At 50.4% G+C, this 23967-nt stretch overlaps 1 protein-coding gene across 3 annotated transcripts in view; it reads left to right on the top strand.

Moving 5' to 3' along the window:
* ANXA11 (annexin A11) overlaps positions 1 to 23967 on the top strand; it is a 59032-nt gene that overhangs the window by 27863 nt on the left and 7202 nt on the right. For 2 of the 3 annotated variants that reach the window (XM_063101773.1, XM_063101774.1), the window contains exons 2-11: positions 10661 to 10717; positions 12769 to 12881; positions 14436 to 14825; positions 16146 to 16233; positions 16472 to 16566; positions 17309 to 17422; positions 19327 to 19417; positions 19821 to 19900; positions 20030 to 20086; positions 22265 to 22358. In XM_063101773.1, the coding sequence (XP_062957843.1) occupies positions 10669 to 10717; positions 12769 to 12881; positions 14436 to 14825; positions 16146 to 16233; positions 16472 to 16566; positions 17309 to 17422; positions 19327 to 19417; positions 19821 to 19900; positions 20030 to 20086; positions 22265 to 22358 (1171 nt within the window). In that variant the 5' untranslated portion in view covers positions 10661 to 10668. The remainder of the gene's footprint in view (positions 1 to 10660; positions 10718 to 12768; positions 12882 to 14435; positions 14826 to 16145; positions 16234 to 16471; positions 16567 to 17308; positions 17423 to 19326; positions 19418 to 19820; positions 19901 to 20029; positions 20087 to 22264; positions 22359 to 23967) is intronic. The other variant, XM_063101775.1, reaches the window with a different exon arrangement.

Raw genomic sequence — 23967 nt, 5'->3', positions numbered from 1 at the left:
GGTGTAAGTGTGTCTGGGAAACACATTTCCAGAAGTAGACTTGCTCTGAGAAAGGGTGTGCCATTTTTAATTTTGACATCTCTGTTTTTAACTTGTGATTCTGTTAGCACATTAGTGAAGACGAACATCTTTAGTTCCTTTTCTGTAACTGCACTTGTTTTTTTTTTTTTTTTGTGACTGGTAAGGGGAGTGCAACCCTTGGCTTGGCTTCGCCCGCACTGTGCTCAGCCAGTGAGCGCACCGGCCAACCCTAGATAGGATCCGAACCCGCGGCGGGAGCGCTGCTGCACTCCCAAGCACCGCACTCTCCCGAGTGCGCCACGGGGCCGGCCCAACAGTTTCTCTAGTGGTCATTGGTCTTTTTCTTATTGTAGTGTTGTGAGGTTGTAGTTCAGGAAAGGAATCAAACAATTAAGAATTTTAAGAGTCTTTATTAGCCAGCCGGCAACTGCCTCCCCTGGGTATTTTGGGAGAACAGCAGCTAGCCTTAGTCTGCTGGAGTTTATAAAGGCAAAAACCATATCCCATGGGCACACGGGTTTGTCCAGGTGCACAAAGCCAGCCAGGTCACAGAAGCCAGAAGTGAGCAGTTAAAGCAATCAGGCATAAAATTTTTATTGTGTATGGCTTCTGTGTCTATGCAACGGTTTCTGCCTTCGATGGTTTCTCACACAGATAGTTCCCGCTTCTATGAGGAGGTGCATGGTTTCCCATGCGGCGCGTGCTTAGCCTGTGTCTACCTTAGTATTGTTCAGCATCCTCTGTTACATTCCCCACTGGTTTTATGTAGCTGAGTCAAATCTTAGACTCATTTTGTTTAATCTGTTATAGTTGGTTCTTAAAACCATTAATTTTACTGATTGGATTCTCTGTTTAACATACTTAGCAAGGCAGTTGAGGGCGAGACAGTTGAGGCCTGTCGTGAAGAACAGCAGAATTAAAAGCAAGGGACCAGCTAAGGCAGTAAGGAGAGTTGTTAACCAGGGAGACCAGGAGAATAAGGTTTCATACCAGTTGTGGCCTTTGTTTTTTAATTCTTCTCTTGCTTTTAATCTTTTTCTGATTAGGGAGAGGCTGTCTCTTATCACTTCTGAGTGATTAGTATAGAAAACAGTTTCTCCTAAAGCCACACATAATCCACCTTGTTTCAGGAATAAGAGATCTAGGCCCCATCTGTTTTGTAGTACCACTTCAGCTAGGGAATCTAAAGAGGTTTCCAGTCTGCTAACAGATTTTTCCAGTTAGCCTAGGTCTAGGTTCATTTGTTGACCTCGAGCTGTAAAGTTTTGATTACTGGTGATTAGAGCTGTGGTTCCCATAGCTGTGGATCCAGCTATGCCTAAACCTACGAGTAAGGGGATGAGGACCCAGGGCAGCTCTTTTTGTTATTAGGTGTTGTCTTCATGCCTCTCCTTCATAAAAATAGATCTGGGGAGTGATGTGGACAAGAACACAGACTTCAGTTTTGTTGGGTGTGAGGAAAAATTGGGTGGCTATACATGGGGTTAGTCCTGTCAAGCAAGCAAACCAAGTGTTAGAGGGGGTAACAAGGTAATTGGAAGCTTGCGAACTGTGGCTTGCACTACTGATGGTTATTGCATATGTGCACACTGTTCTATAGGGGGAACTCTGGAGATTATATTTATTAGTTTTCATACAAAGCCCTTGGTTTTTTAGGCCACCAAGCATGAGTTTGGGTTTTCTTCCCCATGGACAGAGTTTGTTTTTGGCAATTGTAGGTAGATTTAGAGACCTAACAATTTTGTTATTAACACCCAGAGAGCTGTTTACTCATAGGCCAACATAATATGGTGGTTCTGGATTTAAGCATAACCAGCAATCTGTGGTTATATTAGGGTTTGACTGGTTGATAAACTTGAAAACTGAATGTAAAGTTTTGACGAGGGGATTTGTGAAGGCATAATTGGAGGTTCAGTTGAGGGACCTGGGTGTTGGAACTTGGGGAGACGAGTTAGGGTTCAGGGAATGTGGAGGAAGGGGTAGGAGATCCTGATTAGGGCCTATTGGGATGTTGGGGCAAACTTCTCCTTTTAACTGAATAGTGAACTCACCACCAGGGTCTCGTCCGGTAACATACAATCTTAGACCCCATGTTCTGCCTGTCTCCCATGTGGTGGTTACAAATGGCTTCCAAAACCTGAAGGTGAGGTTCATAGGATTGCATGTCCCCGACTGATTACAACCAGGAGGTGGGTTTTTTCTGTTAAGGGATATGTAGGAGTCTGTATGAATCCAGGAAGCCTTGGTTTCACAACCCCAAGAGTGCAGTGATAGTTTCCTCACCCCTGACAGGAAGGGCTGCCTGCTGTGGGGCAGGCATAAAATTGGGTCTGTTGGAGACTTAGTTCATAATTGAGCTGGCCGCATGAGTGTTGGGGGAATAACATGGATCCTCCTCCAAAATAGCCTCCTGGAATATAAGTGCGGGGTTTAGAGCCCCCAGTCATAAGTTCACAGAGGTCTACTAAAAAGATGGGGCGCTAGGGCTGTGGATAGACCGAATGACTTCCCCAGTGACAGTATCCCTCAATTCCCAGGTGTAATTTTTGGGTTGATGAGGGCTCCCTGTTACAAGCACAGCTAAACATAGGACAATTAAGGGGGTGAGTGGGTGAGTCTTGTCTTTAAGGCGTCCTTCTGGGAGCGTTGGACGGTCCATCTTTCTTGGTGCTGACTTGGTTCCAATGACTCAGGTGTTCGCTTGAGCTGAGTGTGGTGTATCCACTGACTTTTTCCTGCTGCTTTAACAGCTGTTGGGGTGGTTAGGATGATCCGGAAAGGCCCTTGCCACCTGGGCTTGAGAGTAGCGCGGCTGTGGCGCTTCACCCCTCTGAGGTCTCCTGGCGGGTCTCCATACGGGTGTGGAGTTAGGTTCTTAGTTGGTGGGAAGGCCTCCTTATCCAAGGGGTGGATCTGGCACAGTACCTGCTGGAGGCCTTGGAGAGACCAAAGAAGGTTATGGTTAGTGAGTTCAGCAAGTTTGTCATCCCTTCGACAGGGTAACAAGAGGGGTGGCCTTCCAAACATAATTTCATAAGGAGTGATTCCCTTGACATATGGAGTGCCCTAGCCCTTAAAAGGGCAAAGGGGAGGAGGCTTGCCCAGTTTTTACCAGTCTCTAACCTTAACTTAGTGTTTCTTTTAAGGTTCTATTCATTCACTCTACCTGTCCTGAACTCTGTGCCCTGTAGATACAATGTAGATTCCATTGTATTTGCAAGACTTTTGCTAATAATTGGGAAATTTGAGCTGTGAAAGCCAGACCGTCGTCAGACCCCAAAGTCATAGGCTGAATCTAGGGACAATTTCTTGTAATAATTTTTTAAGTATTATTTGAGTGGTTTCAGTTTTGTTAGGAAAAGCTTCCACCCACCCAGAAAAGGTGTCTATAAATTCCAAGAGATAGTGGTACCCATATTGTCCAGGTTTTACCTTGGTAAAGTCAATTTCCCAATGTTCCCCAGTACTGGATCCTCGTGTTCTGGTTCCTGCAGGTACTTTGGACTTTTGTCCTGGATTTATTTGTGAACAAACTTCACAGTGCTGTACAAAGTCCTTTGTTAATTTGTCCAAATTATGAATATAATTTTTTTGCAACAATTCAGTCAATTTAGTAGCTCCAAGGTGTGTCCCTTGGTGAAGTTGTTCTATTCATAGTCTTCCTAGGACCTTGAGTAGATAAATCCTGTGATCTGGTAAGACTTTCCAACCTGCATTATTATCTGAGGCTTGTAATGCTTTTGCATGTATAACTTCCTCTTTAGTGTAGTGTGGGACTGGTGGTAATTGGGGTGCCGGTATGACTACCAAAGAATTTGATGGCCCCACTGGTTTTAGTGCGGCCTCTTTTGCTGCTTGGTCTGCTGCGGCATTTCCTCGGGCCTCAATTGAGTCACCTTTTTGGTGTCCTCAGCCATGTATAATGGCCACCTTTTTAGGATACCATATGGCCTCAAGAAGAACTATAATTTCCTCTTTGTTTTTTATGTCCTTTCCTCCCGATGTTATTAGTTCTCTTTGTTTATAAAGGGCCCCGAGTACATGAGCTGTAGCAAAAGCATATCTACTGTCAGTGTATATGTTGACAGTTTTGTCTTTTCCTTGTATCAGAGCTTGTATTAAAGCTATAAATTCAGCCTTTTTGGCAGAGGTCCCTTGATTTAAGGCTTGAGCCCAAAAGACTTGTTCCAGGGTTACTCCAGTTGCCCTGGCATACCTGATTCTGTTGGAAATGAAGCTGCTTCCCTCATCAGGTTCCATCCAGGGCATGTCGGTCAGGTCTGAGTCCTTGGAGTGTCTCTATAGTTTCGAGGCAGTCATGGATGGGTTCTTTCGGGTCATCATCTGGGAGGAGAGTTGCTGGGTTCAAAGCTGTTGTCTTAAGAAACTGAATAAGGCTGTTCTAAGAGTAAGGCCTTATATTGAGTGATGTGGGCATTGGTGAGCCAATGCTCGGGTGCACTTTTCAAGAGTTTGTACAGAATAGGGTGCTTCTAGGCTTATATCCTGCCCTAGGGTAAGCTTGTTGGCTTCCTTCACCAGTAAGGCGGTCGCTGCTATGGCCTAGAGGCAGGTTGGCCATCCGGAGGCTACGCTGTCTAGCCTCTTCCATGGTCCCAGGGTCCAGGTGAGTACTCCTTTGGCAATGTCTTGTCTTTCAGCAATAAACAGGGTGAAGGGCTTATTTACATCTGGCAACCTAGGGCAGGTGCCATGGTAAGTGTCTGTTTTAAGTCATTAAAGGGTTTTTGTTCAACCTCAGTCCATAGCAAGGAGGTATGTTTTCCCCCAGTACTAGAATACAGGGGCTTGGCTATTTCAGCAAATCCAGATATCCAGAAGTGGCAGTAACCCACAGCACCCCAAAATTCACAGACCTCTTTTTTAGTCGTTGGGGTTGGGATCTTTAGGACTGTCTCTGTTCTTGAGGATAAGTTTCTCTTTCCCTCCTGTAATTTGTACCCCAGGTAGTTGGCTTTTGGGGTATATAGTTGGGCCTTTTTGGCTGAGACTCAGTACCCCAGGGCTTGTAATTCCCGTAATAGGTCTCTTGCAGCCTCCTTGCAGGTCTTATAGTCTTTGGTGGCCAACAGGTGATCATTCACATACTGTAATAGGGTGACCTCAGGATGTTGTTTTCGATATGGCATGAGATCTTGGCTCAATGCTTCATCAAACAAGTTTGGGGAATTTTTAAACCCTTGAGGTAGACATGTCCTCATCAGCTGTCCTGAATATCCCCCTCAGGATTAGTCCATTTAAAGGCAAATAGAGGTTGGCTTACCTCGGCCAATGGGAGGCTGAAGAAGGCATCCGTAAGGTCTAAATGGTGTAGGGCTGGTGAGATGGCGGCAGCAAGCTGAGGAGGTTGCAGAGATTTGGGACGGTTGGATGGAGGGTCTCCATGCACTTGTTCACCTCTTGTAGATCTTGGACAGGCTGGAAATCCGATGTGCCTGGCTTCTGTACTGGAAGGAGGGGAGTGTTCCAGGCCAACTTGCATGGAACTGAAACGTTAGCCTCTTTTAGTCTCTGGATGTGGACAGCTATCCCTCGTTTGCCTTCCAGGAGGATGGAATACTGTTTTACTTGAACAGGTGTAGCCTGGCTTGTAAGATGAACCATGATGGGCTGGTGAGTGGCCAAGCCCAGGGGGTTTGTTTCTGCCCATACTCCTGGGATCTTTCATTGTAGTTCCACTATGGTGGAACTAAAGTCATTGGAGGGGGCCTCTGTAGCTACCATATATTCTTCGCTGATTGGGCATGTTATCATTATCTGTGTAGGGGGTGCAGGATTAAGAGTCAGTTTTGCTGTTTTCCCCTGGAAGGATATGGTAGCCTGCAGCTTATGTAACAAGTCTCTTCCCAGCAGTGGGTATGGGCAATCCGGCATGATAAAGAAGGAGTGGGTAATGGTACCCTGCCCTAGATTAGTGATTCTAGCTTCTGTCCAGGGGTAGGATTGGAACTCTCTTGTGGCCCCTGGACTAAGGTCCTTTTAGCAGACAAATGTCCATCAGTTTCAGTTAGGACTGAGTAAGTAGCCCCTGTGTCCATGAGGAAGTCTACTGGTTTGCCCCCTATTTTTAATGTTACCTTGGGCTCCTGGGAGCTCATAAGTATGAAGCCCTGGCCCCATCAGTCCTCGGAGATGTCTAATTGAGGGACGTGGGGGTCTCTGTTCTTTAACAGGACATTCATTTTTCCAGTGGCCTTTTTCTTTACAAAACGCATACTGGTCCTTTGTTAGAGGGGGCTTTGGCTTCCCCTAGTGGGTTTCCCTTCTTCCCAAATTGGGGTTTTAAATTTTTAGGCCCTTTGGTTGTTCTTTGAGATTTGGTGAGGGCCGTTACCATTATTTTGGTAATTATGTTTTTCTTTGTTTCTCTTTGTTTTTCTTCTGGGCTATCTCTGGCATTATAGACCCTTTCCGCTATTTCAACCAACTCAGACAACAATTTACATTCAAAGCCTTCCTGTCTTTGAAGCGTTTTTCTAATGTCTGGGGCTGACTGGATAACAAAGGCAATGTTTATTGCCCGCCTGTTTTCTGGAGCCTCGGGGTCTACAGGAGTGTAGACCCTATAAGCCTCCATCAGGCAATCCAGAAAAGCAGCAGGGGTCTCATTTGGCCCTTGAATGGTTTTGCTTACCTTTGAGAGATCAGTGGGTCTCTGGGCTGCTGCGTGGAGTCCTCTGAGGAGAGTCTGGTGATACTGAGTGAGAGCCTCCTTACCTTGATCTGTATTTGGGTCCCATCTGGGCTGGCTAAGGGGGAATACACGGTTAAGGCAAACAGGATTGTCAAAAGGTTGGCCATTCAAACCAGTAATGGTTTTGAGGGCCTCTTGGCGGATGCGCTCATGTTCTTTTGACATGAAAAGGGTCTGAAGAAGTTGTTGGCAATCATCCCAGGTGGGCTGGTAGGTAAAGAACACAGTCTCCAAAAGGGAGATGAGGTCTTGAGGTTTCTCATAAAAGGAGGGATTTTGGTTTTTCCAGTTATACAAATCACTGGTGGAGAAAGGGACATATACCACGAATGGCGCTTGATCTTGAGTAGTCCCTGGGGGAAGGGGAGCTTGGTGGAGAGGGAGTTGAGGCATGGGAGAGAGGTTGGTAGAGGTAGGGTCAGAGTCAGATTTAAGCCTCGACTGGTAAGCAGTGCCGCTCCGAGTATGCGGAGGGCCGAGAAGTCCTGTAGAATCAGGAGAGGATGGGTAAGGTGGAGGTGCACTAGGGGAGACAGGAATGTGAGGAGAAAGGTCAGTAAGATCCTCTAGTGTGTCCTGTAGGATGGGGGTACTGAGGATGTGACAGTCCCCTTAGATGAACCTGTGAGAGGAATAGGTTTAGTCACAAGAGTTTCTGTCTTGTTGGTACCTTGTTTACTTAAGCAAGATTTTAAACATTTTTTTAGCCAGGATGGTTTTTCTGTAACCAGTTTGATCCAAACCTGTATATATGGAATTTGGTCTGGGTGGCCTGGTTGGCCAAAACAAACCTCCTGTACTCGGTAGGTGGTAGGGAGGTCTGTTGTTCCATATGAGGGCCATCCAACTCCAAACATTGGCCAGTCTAACTCACAAAATTTCCTTAGGTCAAATGGGTTGGCTGAAATTCCAAAATCAGTGGCTTTCATTTGGAAGTACTTAAAATTGTTAAACATACATTGTAGGAGGGTTGCCCCACAGACCTGTTTTGAGAAATTTTGTCCCATTATGTTCTATAGGACCACAGTTAATGACACACAACAACACACAACCGGCAACACACAAAAGACAAAGACAAGTGGCCACGTCCAAATTCCAAATCAAAGGACCCGGCAACGTCTCACGGGAGTCCTAGACCCGGGAAGTAATGCTGTGTCCAGCCTTCCACTCGGGTCTCAAATCAGAGCTCTGATACCCAAATGCAATACCAAGTTTTTGAGATTTCAAACCAAAGCTTACCTCCAGAGGTCCAAGATGCAGGATAATAGGACGAATAAAGACTCTGGTGCCAATTGAAGAATTTGGTTGTGTTGGGCTCTCTGGTAGGGGGGCCAAAGGACTCAGGGGCCGATTTCTGTCTCGGTGGCCTCCCCTAGGGAGACTTGCCATGTTACCCTGCATCCGAAGCTGCGGTTTTTTGGTTCCTCTGAGTGAGTGACAGGAATCTCTCTGGGGCCTCCAAATGTTTTGATGTGTTGCTCAGGGAAGGAACCAAAACAATTAAGAATTTTAACAGAGTCTTTATTAGTCAGCCAGCGAATGCCTCCCCTAGGTATTTTGGGAGAACAGCAGCTAGCCTTAGTCTGCTGGAGTTTATAAAGGCAAAAACCATATCCCCTTAGCACATGGGTTTGTTCAGATGCACAAAGCCAGCTAGGTCACAGAAGCCAGAAGTGAGCAGTTAAAGCAATCAGGCATAAAATTTTTATTGTGTATGGCTTCTGTTTCTATGCAACGGTTTCTGCCTTCGATGGTTTCTCACACAGATAGTTCCCGCTTCTATGAGGAGGTCAACTGTTTCCCACATGGAGGGAGTTTAGCCTGTGTGTACCTTAGTATTGTTCAGGGTCCTCTGTTACATCCTCTGTTACAGTAGAACTTTCCCCCTAAGTTTGTTATTTCTCTGGTTTTTGTTTTCTTTGTTTCTTATCATGTAGAAATTTTATTTTATGCCTTTGAGATTTAGGTCTGCTACTTACATTTAAATCCTTGGCCTGGCTGACATTTCTTTGGTGTAAGTAACAGGGTGGTGTCCAGCTGCTGTCGTTTGTGTCCCCCCTGCCTGGCTGTGGGCTTATTTTCTGGGAGATGAGGAGTGGAAAGTGGGTCTTTGGTGCCCAGAGGTCCTGCCTAGTGGTGTCTCCAGAGGGTGTGGTGTCACAGACACAATTGCAGCTTGCCCTGCTCTCCTGCGAGATGGTTCCTCCTATCAGCAGGTTCCTTGCCCACCTGCCATTGACATCCCCCCACGCTACCTTCTTGTCAGTGAGGTCTGAGGGATCTGGGAGTATCTGGGCAGAAGGATCAGGCTAAGGGCAGGACCGGGAGGGCTTTGTGCTGATGGCTCACCCAGCCACAGGGAGATGAGTCACACTGGGAGATGAAGGCAGCCCCACTGGGGACCTCAGTCACCACATGCTTAAGGGCTCAGAAAGACTGAAAGCTGTGCAGGGAGAAGTTGTCCTCTGTCCATGGTGCAGGTTGCCAATTCCAGCTTTCTCCAAGCCCACTAAGACATCATCTAGCTTCCCACTGATCTGCCTACAGTCACCTCTGGATCCACTGACCAAAACAAATGACCATGCCCATAGGGCAGAGAACCAGGCCCCCCCTGTGTGGACCAGTGGCACCTTAAGGAAGTCCTTCAGCTTCCTTGAAAACAACATGCTCAGTTCTTCAAGGTAGATATGAAGGACAACTATAATCTTGTAGGTAGGTAGTATCTAGAGTAGTGGTTCTCAAAGTGGGGTCCCCGAACCAGTAACATCCCCTGGGAATTTGTTCAAAATGCAAATTCTGGTTCTACTGACTCAGAAGCTCTTGGGGTGGAGCCCAGCATTGTGTTTCAACAATTCCTCCAGGTGATTCTGGTGCATATTGCAGTTTGAGACCCACTGTGCTGTGTAAGGAGAAAGCAGCTCACCTGGGACTAGCAGGTGTGATTGTTGAGGAGGCCTTGTCATTGGGTGCATCTGCAAACCACTGATTAGCAAGGATAATTAGTAAGTTGCATGAGCATGAGAGTTTTTCAGTGGCTGGTGTCAGAGCAGATGTATGTCCCTCCTGGGCAGTTTAATTGGCATGGGACACTGTCGAGGGATCCCTGTACAGAGGGACATTGTGAGAGCAGGTGCGCCACCTGGCACCATCATGCCCGAGCCGTGGGTTACAGGCCTCACTTCTTCCTTTATGGACTGATCTCCAAGTCACCCTCCCTAAGCTTCAACTGCCTCATCTTCAGAAACAGTCTGGTGGGGCCTCGTTTGCCCTGATTCTGGACCCTGCATCAGATGCGCCCTCCTGAGGGCCTGTCTTATTTCTAGGAGTAATGATTCCATAACTTATAGGTCCCCTTGCCTGGTGAACCAGAGGTTGGAGATTGAAAAGTATAGCTTGGGTCAGATCCAAGATGGGGCAGCAGCTTGGGGACAGCTTGGTTTCTGTAGATTGGGCACAGGGAGATGGGCTTTTGCTTCCCCTGTTGCCAGATGGGTGGTGGTAAGGACATAGGATGATAAAGACAGACCTTGAGGCCTGAGAATGAGGCAGTGTGCTCTCTGGCTCCAAGGTCAGAAAGTAGGTCCAGACACATACGCTGCACCCCCTGTCAGCAGGGACTGGAGTGAAGCTTGAGTGGGAGGAGTTTTCAAGGAACTGCACAGGTTCGTGAGTGGTGAATCCTCCTACAGCGTGAGGTGAGGCTGGGGCGAGGGCCTGGCCCTGGCCCAGAAGTTGGGCAGCATGCCAGCGGGTGCTATTTCTAGCTAGAGGCACCAGCAGGTTGAGGATAAACTGCGTTGCCACATGCCAGACCTGATGCAACTTCTCCTCCTTCACAAGCCCTGGTTGTGGTTGCTGCTGTGCTGGGCAAGCCTGGTGAGGGCTCCTGGGCAGAGCCTGATGCGCTTTTCTTTTCCCTTGCAGATTTAGCCATGAGCTATCCAGGATATCCCCCGCATGGCCACCGACCACCTCCGCCAGGTAAGAGGGTCTGGGAAAGGGTAGAGGAGTGAACGCCCCTCTCTGCTCAGCAGCCAGGAGTGGCAAGGGGAATAATGTGGTTTCCTCACTCCCCAGCCTCCCTGCCATAGCGCAACTCAGAGGGGCCGGAACCACCAGGTGGGGACAGGGGCTGGAAAAGAGCATCCAGGCCGGGGCCAGGGGAGGCCTAGGCTTGAAACTGTTCTGAAAGCCAGGACCAGGCCAGGAATGGGTCTTTTGCCTTATTAGCTGGTAACAGTGGGCAAATGCCTTCACTTCTCTGACACTCAGTTTTCTTCTTTGCAAAATCGCTTCAGAGATCCCTCCCTTCCTGGGCTGTCCCAGATACTAGTGAGATAGCCAGGTGAAGCCTGTCTCCAGGTGTCCTCCAGAGCATTGCTATGGGGTGATTGCTCTTGTCACTTCTCCTGCCCTGTGCTTAAGGTGCATGGTTTTGCAGCAGTTCCCCTGCTGAGGGAGGAAGTGGAGACTGTCTCATGCAGGCAGATGCTAAGGATTAGATGCCACTTGCTGTGGCTGCCAGAAGCTGTGGGTGGCAAGGATGTGACTGCACCACCTGGTCAGGTAATCAGAACCTGGACCCAGCTCTTCACATTCAGAAGTTATCTGCTGGACCCTGGCACCTCCTGGTTTTTTCTGAAACGAGATTTGTTTCCCATGGTAGGGAAGGAAATATGAGGGTTCCTGGGGCGAAGGGGAGACAAGGGTCATTCCAAGGCTGGTCATCCAGAGGGTGCCTGAGCTGCTGCCCCTCGCCCCGGGGGACCCCGGGCTTTGTTCATTTCCTTGGAGCTGAGGTGCTTGAGTCTGAGCACGACCCAGCCTACAGGCCATTTAGACTTTCTCTCCCCATATTAAACAGGTGAAGAACAGCCCCAGAGCAGGGAGGTGGCTCAGCCACTCTCACAGGGCACTTCAGGGGTTGAGCTGGGCCATTTCCCTGTTAAGCAATCCCCACCCCAGATTTGCCAACACTGGCCCAGTCCAGTTCCCCTCTCTCTAGTGGAAGTCCTGCCGTCCCTGTCCTGCCATTGCCCCTTTGTCAGCACAGCCATTCAACCTCTGAGCAGCAAGAGAGGGAGTAGGCAGGGGACTGAGAAAAGCAACCGCCCTGAATATCCCGGAGCCCTGCAGCTGAAGAGTTGAACTTGAGGGTGCCAAGAATAGGACAGGAGTGCGTCTAACAGGCCAAGAGCCCCTGTGGAGATGTCAGCTGCTGTCCCGCTGCTCTCAGTGACAGGGTCACATATGAACACTGTTGGTCACCCAGCTAAGCCCTGCTTGGGCATTAACTCACCGTGCCCAGCTAAGCCCTGCTCAGCCTGTCCTTATCACAGCAGTTGGAGGCACACACTAATCATCCCCATTTGTTTGCATAGGAAATGAGCCTAGAGTGGTGGAGAGCCTGGTCCCAGGGCACACATTCGGTCCCACTGGTTTCAGAGTCCAGCTTTCCACTGCTGTTCCCCTGCTGTTTCCTTGTGGACCAGTGTCTGTGTGTTTCATGACCTGGCCTGTTTCCCTCCCTCCTCTCATCGTGCTTCTTCCTGCCTCTTACAGACTTGACATAGCAAATAGCCAAATCATACCCTCCAACCCTCCCCTCCCTCCCCAGCCCCAGGCTTTTGCATTACTTGGATTCTCAGAGCTCCCAGAGTTCACACACTGTAATGGACTCAGTAAATGTTCCAGCATGGCCTGTCTTTTGTCTGCTGCCATGCTTTGTGATGGTGAGCTTGGGAGGGCAGAGCCTGCCCTGAGCCCTCCCTTCCTCCTTAGTATCCCACAGGGGATCTTGGGAGCACTTGCTGAACCCTGTCTTCCTCCCTGGAGAGAGGGGAAGACTTCCTCTTCTTTTCCTCTGGCAACAGGATGTGGGGAGACTTTCTCCCTCAAGGGTTTTCCGTGTGGTCTGTAGTGTTGTCCCCAAGGCTCTGCCTGGCCTCCCTTCCTGACTCCCTGGGAGCTTGTATCTCCTTCATCTTTGGCAGGGGACAGACAGGAACCGAAAGGCTTGGTATTGCTTTCAGGTTGTGGTGCCTGGGGATGTGCTGGCTACCCGCCACCCAACATGCCCCCCATTGGGCTGGATAATGTGGCCGGCTATGCAGGGCAGTTCGACCAGGACTACGTCTCGGGAATGGTGAGTCCAGCTCTCCTGCTGAGGCTGCCCCTGGGGGCCATACCTGCATGGCCAAGGGATTAAGGCTGCTGGCTTTCTGTGGCTTCAGAGGTGTCTGTGTGTTCACCTGAGGGTGTGGAGTGTTTTGAGCTGCATCTTAGAACATGAGGGTTTCCATCAGGGTTCTGCCACATCCTCACTGTCCCTCTCTGGGTCTCAATTTTCCCATCTATAATGTGGGAAGGGGAATGCATTGGACTGGGTGGTCTCTTAGGCCCCTTTCAGCTCTGGGGGGTTGGGTAGGTGATGCCTTTGTGGAATATTTATTGAGTACCTTCTTTTTGAGCTCAACATAGGGATGGGAGGGAGGCGAGAGTATGTACTTGTGTGTTTGTGAATGTGCACTTGGGTGCACATGTGTGTTGTGTGTGTGCGTGTGTATATGGATGGCTATTCTGGTTGGGCCTGGGTGGTTGTATGGCAGGTAACTTGGGCAAACATGCAACTTTTATTTGTTTTTTTTAAAATAACATTTTATAATCTGAAAACAAATGTATGCTTAGTAGGAATAGTGTAACCGGTATACACTCTAATTAGTCCCAGGCCCAGTTCTAGACACTGGAGATATATGAATAAAACAGACAGACATCTCAGCCCTGGTGCACTTACCATCTGCTGGGAAGAGACAGACTGTAAACATAAGTCAGCTGTGTGACATTATTGAAAGTGTGGGTGTTGTGGGAAAAGAAGAACAGGGTAAAGGGGTCAGGAGTGCAGGTGATGTGGAATAATGATGTTAAGATGGGGTATCACGATTTGAACACAGATCTGAAGTAGGGGAGGGCTGTGCTATATGGATGTCTAGGGAACGCCAGCACCTTGAGGTGCCCGTGGGATGCTCAGGGACAGTGAGGAGGCCACTGTGGCTGAAGAGCAGGGATGAAGTCTGGGGATACAGGTCTCTAGGACATAGGAGGCCATCGTAAAGATGCAGGCTTTTATTCTGGGTGAGTATAAATCCACCTGAGCCACGCCTGTGCCACACCTGCCAGAGGTGTGTGTGGTTAGCAGGATGATGTGCTGAGGCCACCCCCAAGCCTGCGGAAGGGGCCCGTATACCTCTTGGGCTGTAAGCTCTTTCCTTCACCCAGTTGGTCTGGGATGGAAGGAGCAGCCATTTGGAGAAGGCCCTCTCCCCTGCAGAAGGGGTTGAGGATCTATGGCTTGGGTCCAGAGAGAGCTAAATCAGAACCCCAGCTGCACCATTTACTGGTTGTGTGAATGACTTCAGGTCTCTGAACCCATTTTGTTGTCTGTGAAGTGGGTATAATGATAATTCATGTTCACAGGTGGAGGTGCTGTGAGGATTAAATTGGCTAAGGTATGAAAAGAGCTTAGCACAGGAAGGACCTGCAGCAGGGGCCCGGTGCTGTGCTGATTGTGCTGGTGGGTGAGCTCTGAATGAGGCTCCAGGGAGACTGTGGCAGGGCTCAGGTCAGGGAAGGGCAGATGGACAGAGTGCATCTGTGCCCCACTGGGGACATTAGTCTTAGACTCTGCTTTGTGTACTTTCAGGCGACCAATATGTCTGGGACGTTTGGAGGAGCCAATGTGCCAAACCTGTACCCTGGAGCCCCTGGGGGCGGTTATCCTCCAGTCCCCCCTGGGGGCTTCGGTCAGCCCCCTTCAGCCCAGCAGCCTGTTCCTCCATATGGAATGTACCCTCCCCCTGGAGGAAACCCACCCTCTGGGATCCCCTCATATCCACCATACCCAGGGGCCCCTGGGCCAGGCCAGCCCATGCCACCCCCTGGGCAGCAGCCCCCAGGGCCCTATCCTGGACAGCCACCAATGCCCTACCCTGGGCAGTCCCCAGTTCCACCCCCTGGGGAGCAGCAGCCGGTGCCAAGCTACCCAGGATACCCAGGGCCCGGGACTGTCACCCCTGCTGTGCCCCCAGCGCAGGTGAGTGTCAGCCCAGTGCCACTGTCAGTCCATGCCTGCGCCCCAAAGGCTGGAGACACATGGCCCACTGTTCTCTGCCAGCAAGACCGGGGAGGTGGGGATCAAAGGGGAAGGCCCAGGCCTCCAGCTGTAACTTCTTGTTCTGACAGAGAACGTTGCTTCCTCACAGACTCCCCACCCCTGGCTTGTATTCCTTAAGCCTGAGGGGGCTGCCCTGTTTCTCCCAGTTGGGTTAGATGTTCTGCGTGTGAGTGAATCTGAGCACCCCTGGTGGGTGCTCTTTATTCTTCCTGTGTTGCTTACTGCCTGGCCTGCGTGTTTTGTTAAGAATCGCCTAGGCCACCAGTCTCAAGGCTTCATGCCCAACAGCTCTTAGTCTTCAGTCCCCTTGGCATGCCCTCCCAGACAGGTTTTGGAGGAGTCTTAAAGTCCCCTTTGGGTAGGGAAGATTGTTGGCAGTTCCTCCAGGGTTGATCTTGGCTCATTTTGAAGAATAATTCATGTTTGTAGAGCCTAGAATTCATTGTCATGGTTACATGGCCAAACCAGCCAAGCACAGGGCTGGTGGTATGTGCTTGGTGACTGTTTTTAGACAGAAGGTCCTCTTTCTTCCCTTCCTCCACACCCACACATTTCCCCACCCTTCCACTGCTCTCCACTCTCCCTCCCTTATCTTTTCTCTGAGCTTATCTCTATAACTGTTATAACCAGTTTATACCAGCCCCCAGGAAGACAATCCACTGGGAGCCAGTTTAGCCTGGAAAGTTCACGTTTGCCGGCTCGTGTGGCTGTTGGGATCAGGAAGGAGTCCGGCGATTAGGCAGGTCATAGTCTAGAGAACAGTACCAGGGAACTGGTGCTAGTCTAAGAGGTAGTCATGCTGCTGTGTACTGCTGAGATAGCTGGATGCCTGCATCTACCTGGTGGGGACATGTGGACTAGACAGGCCCTGTTAGGACTACCCCGATGTGTACTTTTGGTGGGGGATTGAGGACAAGCCAGCAGGTCCTGCTTCTGAGACCTGCCCTTCAGCTGTAACCTGGGCACCAGCCCTGGAGGACCTGGGTGTAGGGCAGATTCTTAGGGTGAGGACTCAGCTGTAGGTTGGCTGCTACCATGGGAGCCGGGCAGAAGAAGCTTCAGTACCAGAACACAAGGACAGATCACAGTCAAGTTAGGGAGGCTCAGAGTAGAGTCCTCTGTGTTGTTGATTGTGGGCTCTTCCTTCAGGTACAAAGTTGGGGGGGGGGGGTGGAGCAGTCTTGCATCTGGGGAAGGCAGTGTGCAAGTCATCTTACCTGTGACTGTTTGTCCAAGTAGTTTGGAAACCGAGGCACCATCACAGATGCTTCTGGCTTTGATGCCTTGCAAGATGCCGAGGTCCTGCGGAAGGCTATGAAAGGCTTTGGTGAGAGACTGGAGGGGCTCAAATCCTACTCCTGCCTGTTTCCCCAGGCAGTTTCACTGTGGCTGTGTGGGCTGGGATAGCTGGGGGAGGCAAACCTGGCCCCAGTAGTGATGGAAGAGATCTAGGGGTGTGGCTGGGATGCCCAGGAGAATGAGAGGACCCAGGCCAGAAGAGTCTACAACTGCCGAGCATCCCTGTGACCCACAGCCCTGTCACCCCTGACTTCTTCCTTCTCCAGGGACTGATGAGCAGGCCATCATCGACTGCCTGGGGAGTCGCTCCAACAAGCAGCGGCAGCAGATCCTCCTGTCCTTCAAGACAGCCTACGGCAAGGTGAGGTGTGGGAAGTGTGCCAGAGGACAGGAAGGCATATCCTTGGCTCTAGCATGGGAGCCATCTCCAACACAGCCCTATTCACCCCTGCTTTTCCTTGGGGCTGAGTGGGCTTAGATTTCCTGGATGGATAGTCAGATGCATTAGGGCATTTCCTGCTGCCCACCTAGCAAGTGGCCTCCCAGCTGGTGGCATCTTGTAGAGGTGAAGGATGCCCTGAGGGAGAAACCCAGAGTCCATGGGGGTACTGAGGTTTGATGAGAGGTGCCCGGACATCTGGGTTCTAGCCCTGGCTCTGCCATGACTTGCTAAGACTGTGGACACATTATTTTCCCTCCACACCACCCAGTCCTCAGTTTCCCCTCTCCTGCCCTCTTCACTGCCCTAGGAGGTTTAGCTGATATAAGAGCTTTAAGTGCTGAACAAATGCAAGGAGGTATATTTTGAACTTGCAGCATTTTGGATCTTAGAAAGTTAAAAACTGGGTAAATATTAAATAGGTCAGTGTTCTAGTCCAGTGCTCCTCAAACTTTAATGTGCCACAATCCCCTGGGTATTTTGCTAAAATTCAGGCTCTGGTTGGCAGATCTGGGGTGGGGCCTGAGATCAGGCTTTTCTCCCAGGCTCCCAGGTGGTGCTGATGCTGCTGGCCCTCATGTCTGGGATATTGTTTTTATTAGTCACTTTCTGTGAAGTCTCAAAATAGGCTTGTGTTTGTTTGTTTATTTGAATATCCAATCAGGATTTGATCAAAGATCTGAAATCCGAACTGTCAGGAAACTTTGAGAAGACAGTCTTGGCTCTAATGAAGACTCCAATCCTCTATGACGTTTATGAGATAAAGGAAGCCATCAAGGTATGTGTGCATGTGTTGCGTGTGCACGTGTGTACACGCACAGCCCAGAAGGAGGCCTTTTGGCGTGATGTGTTACAGCCTACTTGTTGGCTGCCGTTGTCCGTGCGGCTCCTAGACCCTCCAGGTTGGAGTTTGTGTAGAAATGGGACATTCTTGTGATCTCCCCAAGAGGCAAATGACATGCCATTGGTCATCTAAGTTTTTCTCCATCTTAAACACATGGCGGGAGCTGGGTTGTGAAGGAAGCTAGTGACGCGGCGATAAGGAGGAGGGGTAGGAGGCCGTGGTTGAGACCGTTCTCATTCTCATTTGTTGTCAGCGAACAACAGGAGCACACTGAGGACTTGGAAGTAACACAGAGGTGGAGGATCAGTCATGAGGATAAAGACAAGCTGCCTAGCATGCAGAGGGCAGGGACCTGGGCAGGACTTGTCCCTTGTCTCTGCTTCATTCTTCTGGAAGCTTCTGTGCCTCTCCTTCCATGTCTGCCTCCAGAACATGCCTTTCCATTGACCCTCTCCGTTTACCTATCAGAGATCCAGTTACAGAAGATACCAGTTGTCCCTTGTCCAAATTCCAAATAGGGAGCAGATTCCAACTGGCCCAGGTTCACTCTGTCCCCCAAGTCCAACGAGTTTTCACCGGGGGCTAGGTCCTATCCATTCTATACAGTGCTATGGCTCTGTATCCTGTGTGCACCCTGTAGATGGGGAACAGGCAGCTCCCACAGAAGGGGCAATCCCTGTGAATTGAGCAGGTGCCCCAGAAGGGCACGATGACTTTTCCCTCCCCGGAAAGGAGAAGCATAGAATTTAGTGAGGTGGCCTGGAAGGGAGAGAGGACTTCGCTGAAACACATCTGCGTGTTTTATTTAGGGAGGAGATCAGGAGGCAGTTGGGGAGGGTGGTGGGTGGCCTGGCGCCCCAGGGAGTGGCCCCTGGACTTCTGCCCAGCTCCTGCCTCCAGCCAACTTCATGGGATGGGGTGGGGGTTGTGGAGTGCAGGAAACAACACAGGATGGGGGTCAGCTGTCGCTGAGCAGCTGTGAAGTGTGGCTGGTGGGTGTTCTCAGTGTGTGGTGAGCACTGGGTAAGATGGCAAACGCGGAAGCCCTTTGTAAACTCAGGTAATCTAACGGTAGTGGTAGTGGTTGTTGTAAAAACAACTGACATGTCCTGCTTCCTGCCTGACAGGCTCTAAGTGCTCTGTATATGTTGACTCATTTAATCCTCATGACTTCCTATGAGCTAGATACTAGTATGGCTCCAATTTTATAGACAAAAGAACATGAAGCACAGAGAGGTTCAGTAACATGCTCAGGGTCACACAGCTAGTAAGCTGCAGAGACGAGATTCAAACCGACATAAACGCCAGGCTGCTACCCCTGTCCTCCACCTTCTCACTTTCCCTGGTGTGGTCGTCCTTTTTATCTTTGTTGCTGCCTTTTCCTAGATGTCTCCAGACACTCCACAGCTCACTTGAGGACTCTGTTCTTTCCACATGTCCTCTCTGATCTCTCTTGCTTTTTAATCCATTTTCTCAGTTGTTCGTCATCTCACTCGTGGGCTGAACTTGGAATAAAACAGACTTGGGTCCTCAGCTCAACCTGGCCATTTACTGTGTGGCCTTGGACAAGTCAGTACGTTTCTCTGATTCTCAGCTTCCTGATCCGTGGGGGTGACCTTCGTGTAATCCCTATTCATTATCATCATCATCGTCAGTGTCTGGTGTTTTTCTGAGGCCTAGAGCCACACAATGAGCGTGTCTCTGTGTAAGGGGCCTTTGTTGCTGGTGTTTGTGCTCTGGGGTGCGGGCAGCAGTGTGGCACCTTCATCTTTCCAGGGCGCTGGTGAGTGAGGATGCTGTGACAAGTATGTGGTTTATTGTGTTCTCTGCCACCACAGGGGGCTGGCACTGATGAAGCCTGCCTGATTGAGATCCTCGCTTCCCGCAGCAACGAGCACATTCGGGAACTGAACAGAGCCTACAAAGCAGGTTAGGCTGGCTCCTGGGGCCCTCTGCCCTCTGCAAATTCTTCTGCTTTCTGGGCCTTGGCCACACCCTCTCCCAGGGCCTCTCATTTCTTCCTGGCCTTTTTATCACCCCATCTCCTGCCATCCCCAGCACGCTGGGCTTTGACCCAAGACCCAACCCTGTGTGCTGTTTACACACTAAAGTAATTAAGGAAAGGGAGGGGTGTTTGGGCCAAGCCTGACCAGAGATCAGGTCAGCCTGGAGGTCACAGGCTTATATGACCCTGGAGAGCCATATGGGCCACCTGTCTCCTTGAGCTTAGATCCCGGGCCTTTCTCACTGGTGCCCACTGCTGACTGTGTCTGAAATGGACAGTTCTGTCCACAGTGCTACAGGGTGGACCTTCCTTGTGTCTCTTTTTCAGAATTTAAAAAGACCCTAGAGGAAGCCATTCGAAGCGACACATCAGGGCACTTCCAGCGGCTCCTCATTTCTCTCTCTCAGGTACTTTTCCTATGACAGGGCTCAAGGAGTCAGAGAGGTGGGAACTGAGCAATGAGAGAAGAGAAATGGGGAGGGAGGGAGTATGCCGCCCAAGGCGTGAGCATAACTGTACCACCTACTTCCTTTCAGGGAAACCGGGATGAAAGTACAAATGTGGACATGTCCCTTGTCCAGAAAGATGTCCAGGTGAGTGTGATGGCCAGGCCAGCTACCCCACCTGGGCTTCCTAAACCAGGGGTGTCCCTCAGTTTTTTCTTTACCAGGTAGGTGCTCTGGATGGAAAGAGCAATGGATAAGGAGTGGGTTACATGTGCTGCTTATGACTTCATGACCTTGTGCAGGCCCCCCAACCTTCTGGGCTCCACTTTCCCCACCTATAAGAGAGAACATGTGAGATGACAAGTATTACTGTGGTTGTTGGATCAGTTTTGGATGTGGGATTTCCTGAGACTTGGTATTTTCTTGTGTTTTGTGGCATGTACCATTGTCTTTGCAAAGGAGCACAATTTGCACTTGTCTATTAAGCTTCTGAGGGCTGGAGCCTAGAAACCAGCTGTTGCATTAGTTGTGCAGCCTTGTAATTCTGCCCTGTCCCCTTCTTGGGTTGCAGACAAAAGGGGGAAAGTCCAGGCATCTGAGCTACTCTGTGGAGAAGTTTGGGTTTCCCACTAATGAATTCAGTCTACAGTGTTCTGGCTGGAGAGAGCACAGCCTCCTGGTGGGGTGGAGCTGGTCCTATCTCTCTCTCTCTCTCCCCTCTCATTGCTCCTGCCACCCGTGCAGGGCATTCACCAGGAAATGCCAGTGGTCTGATTATCTCTACCATCTGTTGGGGTGCAGCAGGACCTCATGGAATGCCCCCTTGTTAGGGCTGGAGGAGAGTTGGTCTTCTGATCTGGTCCTTCTCATTTTCATATGAGGAAACTGAGGCTCAGAAAGGTTGAGCACTATGTCCAGAGAAACCTAGAGGTAGAGCCTGGACAAGGGCCCAGACTCCTGGCTCTGTTCTCTGGGCGCAGATAACATCCTGACTCTGCCTTGGTCCCAGACCCGCTGCTCTTGCACGGTCTGCCTTATTCAGTGTCTTTCTGGTTAATGACATCCATTTCCATTTCTGGACACGGGGTTGGGATGTCCCTGAGCCTCCTGTGTTCTGACTCTTGCCCAAGTGGGAATTTTTTCATTTGTATGTTTTGCTGCTGGCTGGTATGGGGATCTAAACCTTTGATCTTGGTGCTATAACACTGCTCTCTAACCAGCTGAGCTATCCAGCCAGCCCCCCAGTGGGAATTTTACAGGGTTTTTCCTAGCTGAGGCAGAGTTGCCCCCGATTCGAGGTCTCGTGCTTTCTGCTCTGCCTTCTCAGTCTGCACCTGCTTTGGCCTCATCTTAGAACTGTGGGCTTATTGAGAACTGATTGCTGCCCTCTGACCTTGGATATCAATGCCCTAGATCCTGAGGCCTACAAAGTACTTTAGAGGCCATCTAGTTCAGAGGTTGAAAATTGGCAACTATTTTGGACTCAAACCTTCAAAAGTTTGACAGGAAAGTGTAATTTCTGCCCCTTTGTAAACACAGTGGTGTGTGCGAGGAAACACAGGGGACGTGCCAAAGTGCATGAAACCCCACATGCATACCTGTGATCTCAATGGCTGTCATATTTGTTGTTGCACAGGTTTCTTTTTATAGCTAGGGAAACTGCTTTTAAAGATTGGGAAATTGCACATAGAAGTCTGGGTTTTGGCTTCTCCTGAGAAATGGGTCTGGCAGCTGTGAGCCTGTGTTCCTCTGTCACAGGACTCAGCTGGTGCTGAGAAGTGATGGCTCCTGCATGGTTAGCCATGGCCCCCACCACTCCCAGCTCTACATCTGCCCTGTTTCCCTTAGTTAAGCTACCCAGCACACTCCTTTAGGCTTTCAAATTTTTGACCCCAAATCTTATCCAGCCTTTGCATTTTAGAGATGAGGAAACTGAGGCTCAGAGAGGGCCAGTAGCCTGTTTAGAGTCCATGACAAGTTGGTAGCCGAGCTAGGATGTGAGCCTAGGCCTCTTGTTTTGTTTTCTTCTCTGCAGCATTGTTCCCTTGGTCAGGTTAATGCTGTTCCTTGCCTGATGTGGGCCCTCAGTTGGCTCGGTTGTCTTGGTCCGGATTCCCCACAGCCTCAGGATCCTCTGGACCACCTAGCAAGGGGATGTGTGGGTAGTGTCTGGTTTAGCACAGTGAATGGAGCACAGCAGGGGCTCGGCAAACCTGTGCTCCCACAGCCGGGCACTGCTCACAGGCTGCACACTGCCCAGCTTTCCTGGGTGGCCTGGGGTCTGGGGGGAGGCCAGGTTGCATGTGTGTCTTCCTCTCTGTCCAGGAGCTGTATGCGGCTGGGGAGAACCGCCTGGGAACAGATGAGTCCAAGTTCAACGCAATTCTGTGCTCCAGGAGCCGGGCCCACCTGGTGGCAGGTACAGTGATCAGGGTCTCGCCGGGCCAGTGAATGAAATGAAGGCAGGCAGGGCACAAGCCAAGCTCGGGAGGACACTTGGTGGTTCCTCTCTGTGTGGGGCTTTTGTGTCCTCAAAACAGCCCCCTGGTGGTGAGTTAAAGAGAGACTCTCAGAGGGTTTCCTGAATTCCGGCAAGCACCTGGCTCTGCAGGAAGCAAAGGAAGAGGTGAGGAAGAGGGAGCCTGCCATGGCTGGTGTGCTCATATGCTGGAATATGGAATCTTAGAGTTTTCCAAAGTGTGGCAGGAGAAACAATTATAACAGTAATGCCAGGTAACATTCATTTACTCGTTCATCCAACGGATGTCAAATGTGCAGTCTGTGAGGTGGTGGGGTGGGTGTGGGGAAGAGGTGGGGAACAGAGCGCCACAGAGTCTCTGTTCTGGGATTCACCGTCCTGTTTGGAGAGACAGACAGTAAGTGAAAATTAAACGAAATGTGTATCAGCTGGTAAATCCTGTAGAGAAAAATAATACAGCTGGAAACAGGGACAGGAAGTGATGGGGTAGGGCCCTGGGGGAGGTTCTTGGTGCAGTCCTCACTGAGGTCACAACTTTTGGTTTAAAGACCAAAAGTGGGAGATGCAGGCGCAGAAGCCCTGCTCGGGGGGCTCTCAGCGCAGCTAAGACATGGGAGGGGTCCATGTGTCTGGATGGATGGAGTGAGAGGTAGGAGGTGAGGTCACAGAGGGTGGAAGGCCCTGCTGACAGCTGCATGGAGTTCGGTGTGTGTCCTGAGCAAAAGAGGAAGCCACTGGAGGGCTCTGAATGAGGAGGGTTTGCATGTCCACCAGCTGTTGTGTCGAGAAGAGAGTGGCGGTGTCCGTGGCAGGGCAGGAGACCAGCTCAGAGGCTGCTGCAGTGGCCAAGGGGAGAAACAACGGTGGCTTGGATCAGGGTGGTAGGGACAGGCAGTGAGAAGGGGTCAGGGTCCTACCCTGTTTGCTGATGAATTGGACATGGAGCATGGGAGAGAGAGAGAGGAGTTGGAGGTGATATGGTTTTTTTTTCCTGGCTGAGCAAGTGGGAGAATGGAGTGGCCCTCAACTGAGATTGGGAAGCTGTGGATGGAGAGGCTTTAGGAGGGAAGGAAAGCAGCAGCCTTGGGGTTGAGGTGCGAGGTAGGCAGTTGGGCTCATGACTCTGGAGGTCCGATTAGGTATGGGCTGGAGATGGAAGTGTGGGAGCTGTGAATAAGGTGTGTGAGGCTCTGGGAAAGGGGATCCCCGAGTCCTGGAGGCCAGCTGTGTTGGGTGGTTAATGTGAGAAGACAGGCAAGGACTGAGACCACATGTAGCAGCGTGGAGAGCCCTGGCCAGAGTGAGGGTGAAAACCCCAGCACCCGCTGCGTGCCAGGCCCTGGGCTGTGTGCTGAGCGCTCGCTGAGTCTTGCAGTGCTCGCACGCAGGTGCTGTGGTTCTCCCTACGTACAGCTGTGGGAGCAGGCGCAGGGCGGCCGGGCAGGTTGGCTTACTTACCTAGCTGGTGTCGTGGCTGAGCTCAGGTTTGAACCCAGGCTATCTGGCCCCAGAGCAGACCTTTTACATGGTACTACAGTGGAGTGTGAGT

This window comes from Cynocephalus volans, chromosome 7 (genome assembly GCF_027409185.1).
Source record: "Cynocephalus volans isolate mCynVol1 chromosome 7, mCynVol1.pri, whole genome shotgun sequence".
NCBI classification, from domain to species: domain Eukaryota; kingdom Metazoa; phylum Chordata; class Mammalia; order Dermoptera; family Cynocephalidae; genus Cynocephalus; species Cynocephalus volans.
Note: the sequence above shows the minus strand (reverse complement) of the source record. Positions and strands in the feature narration are given on the sequence as shown.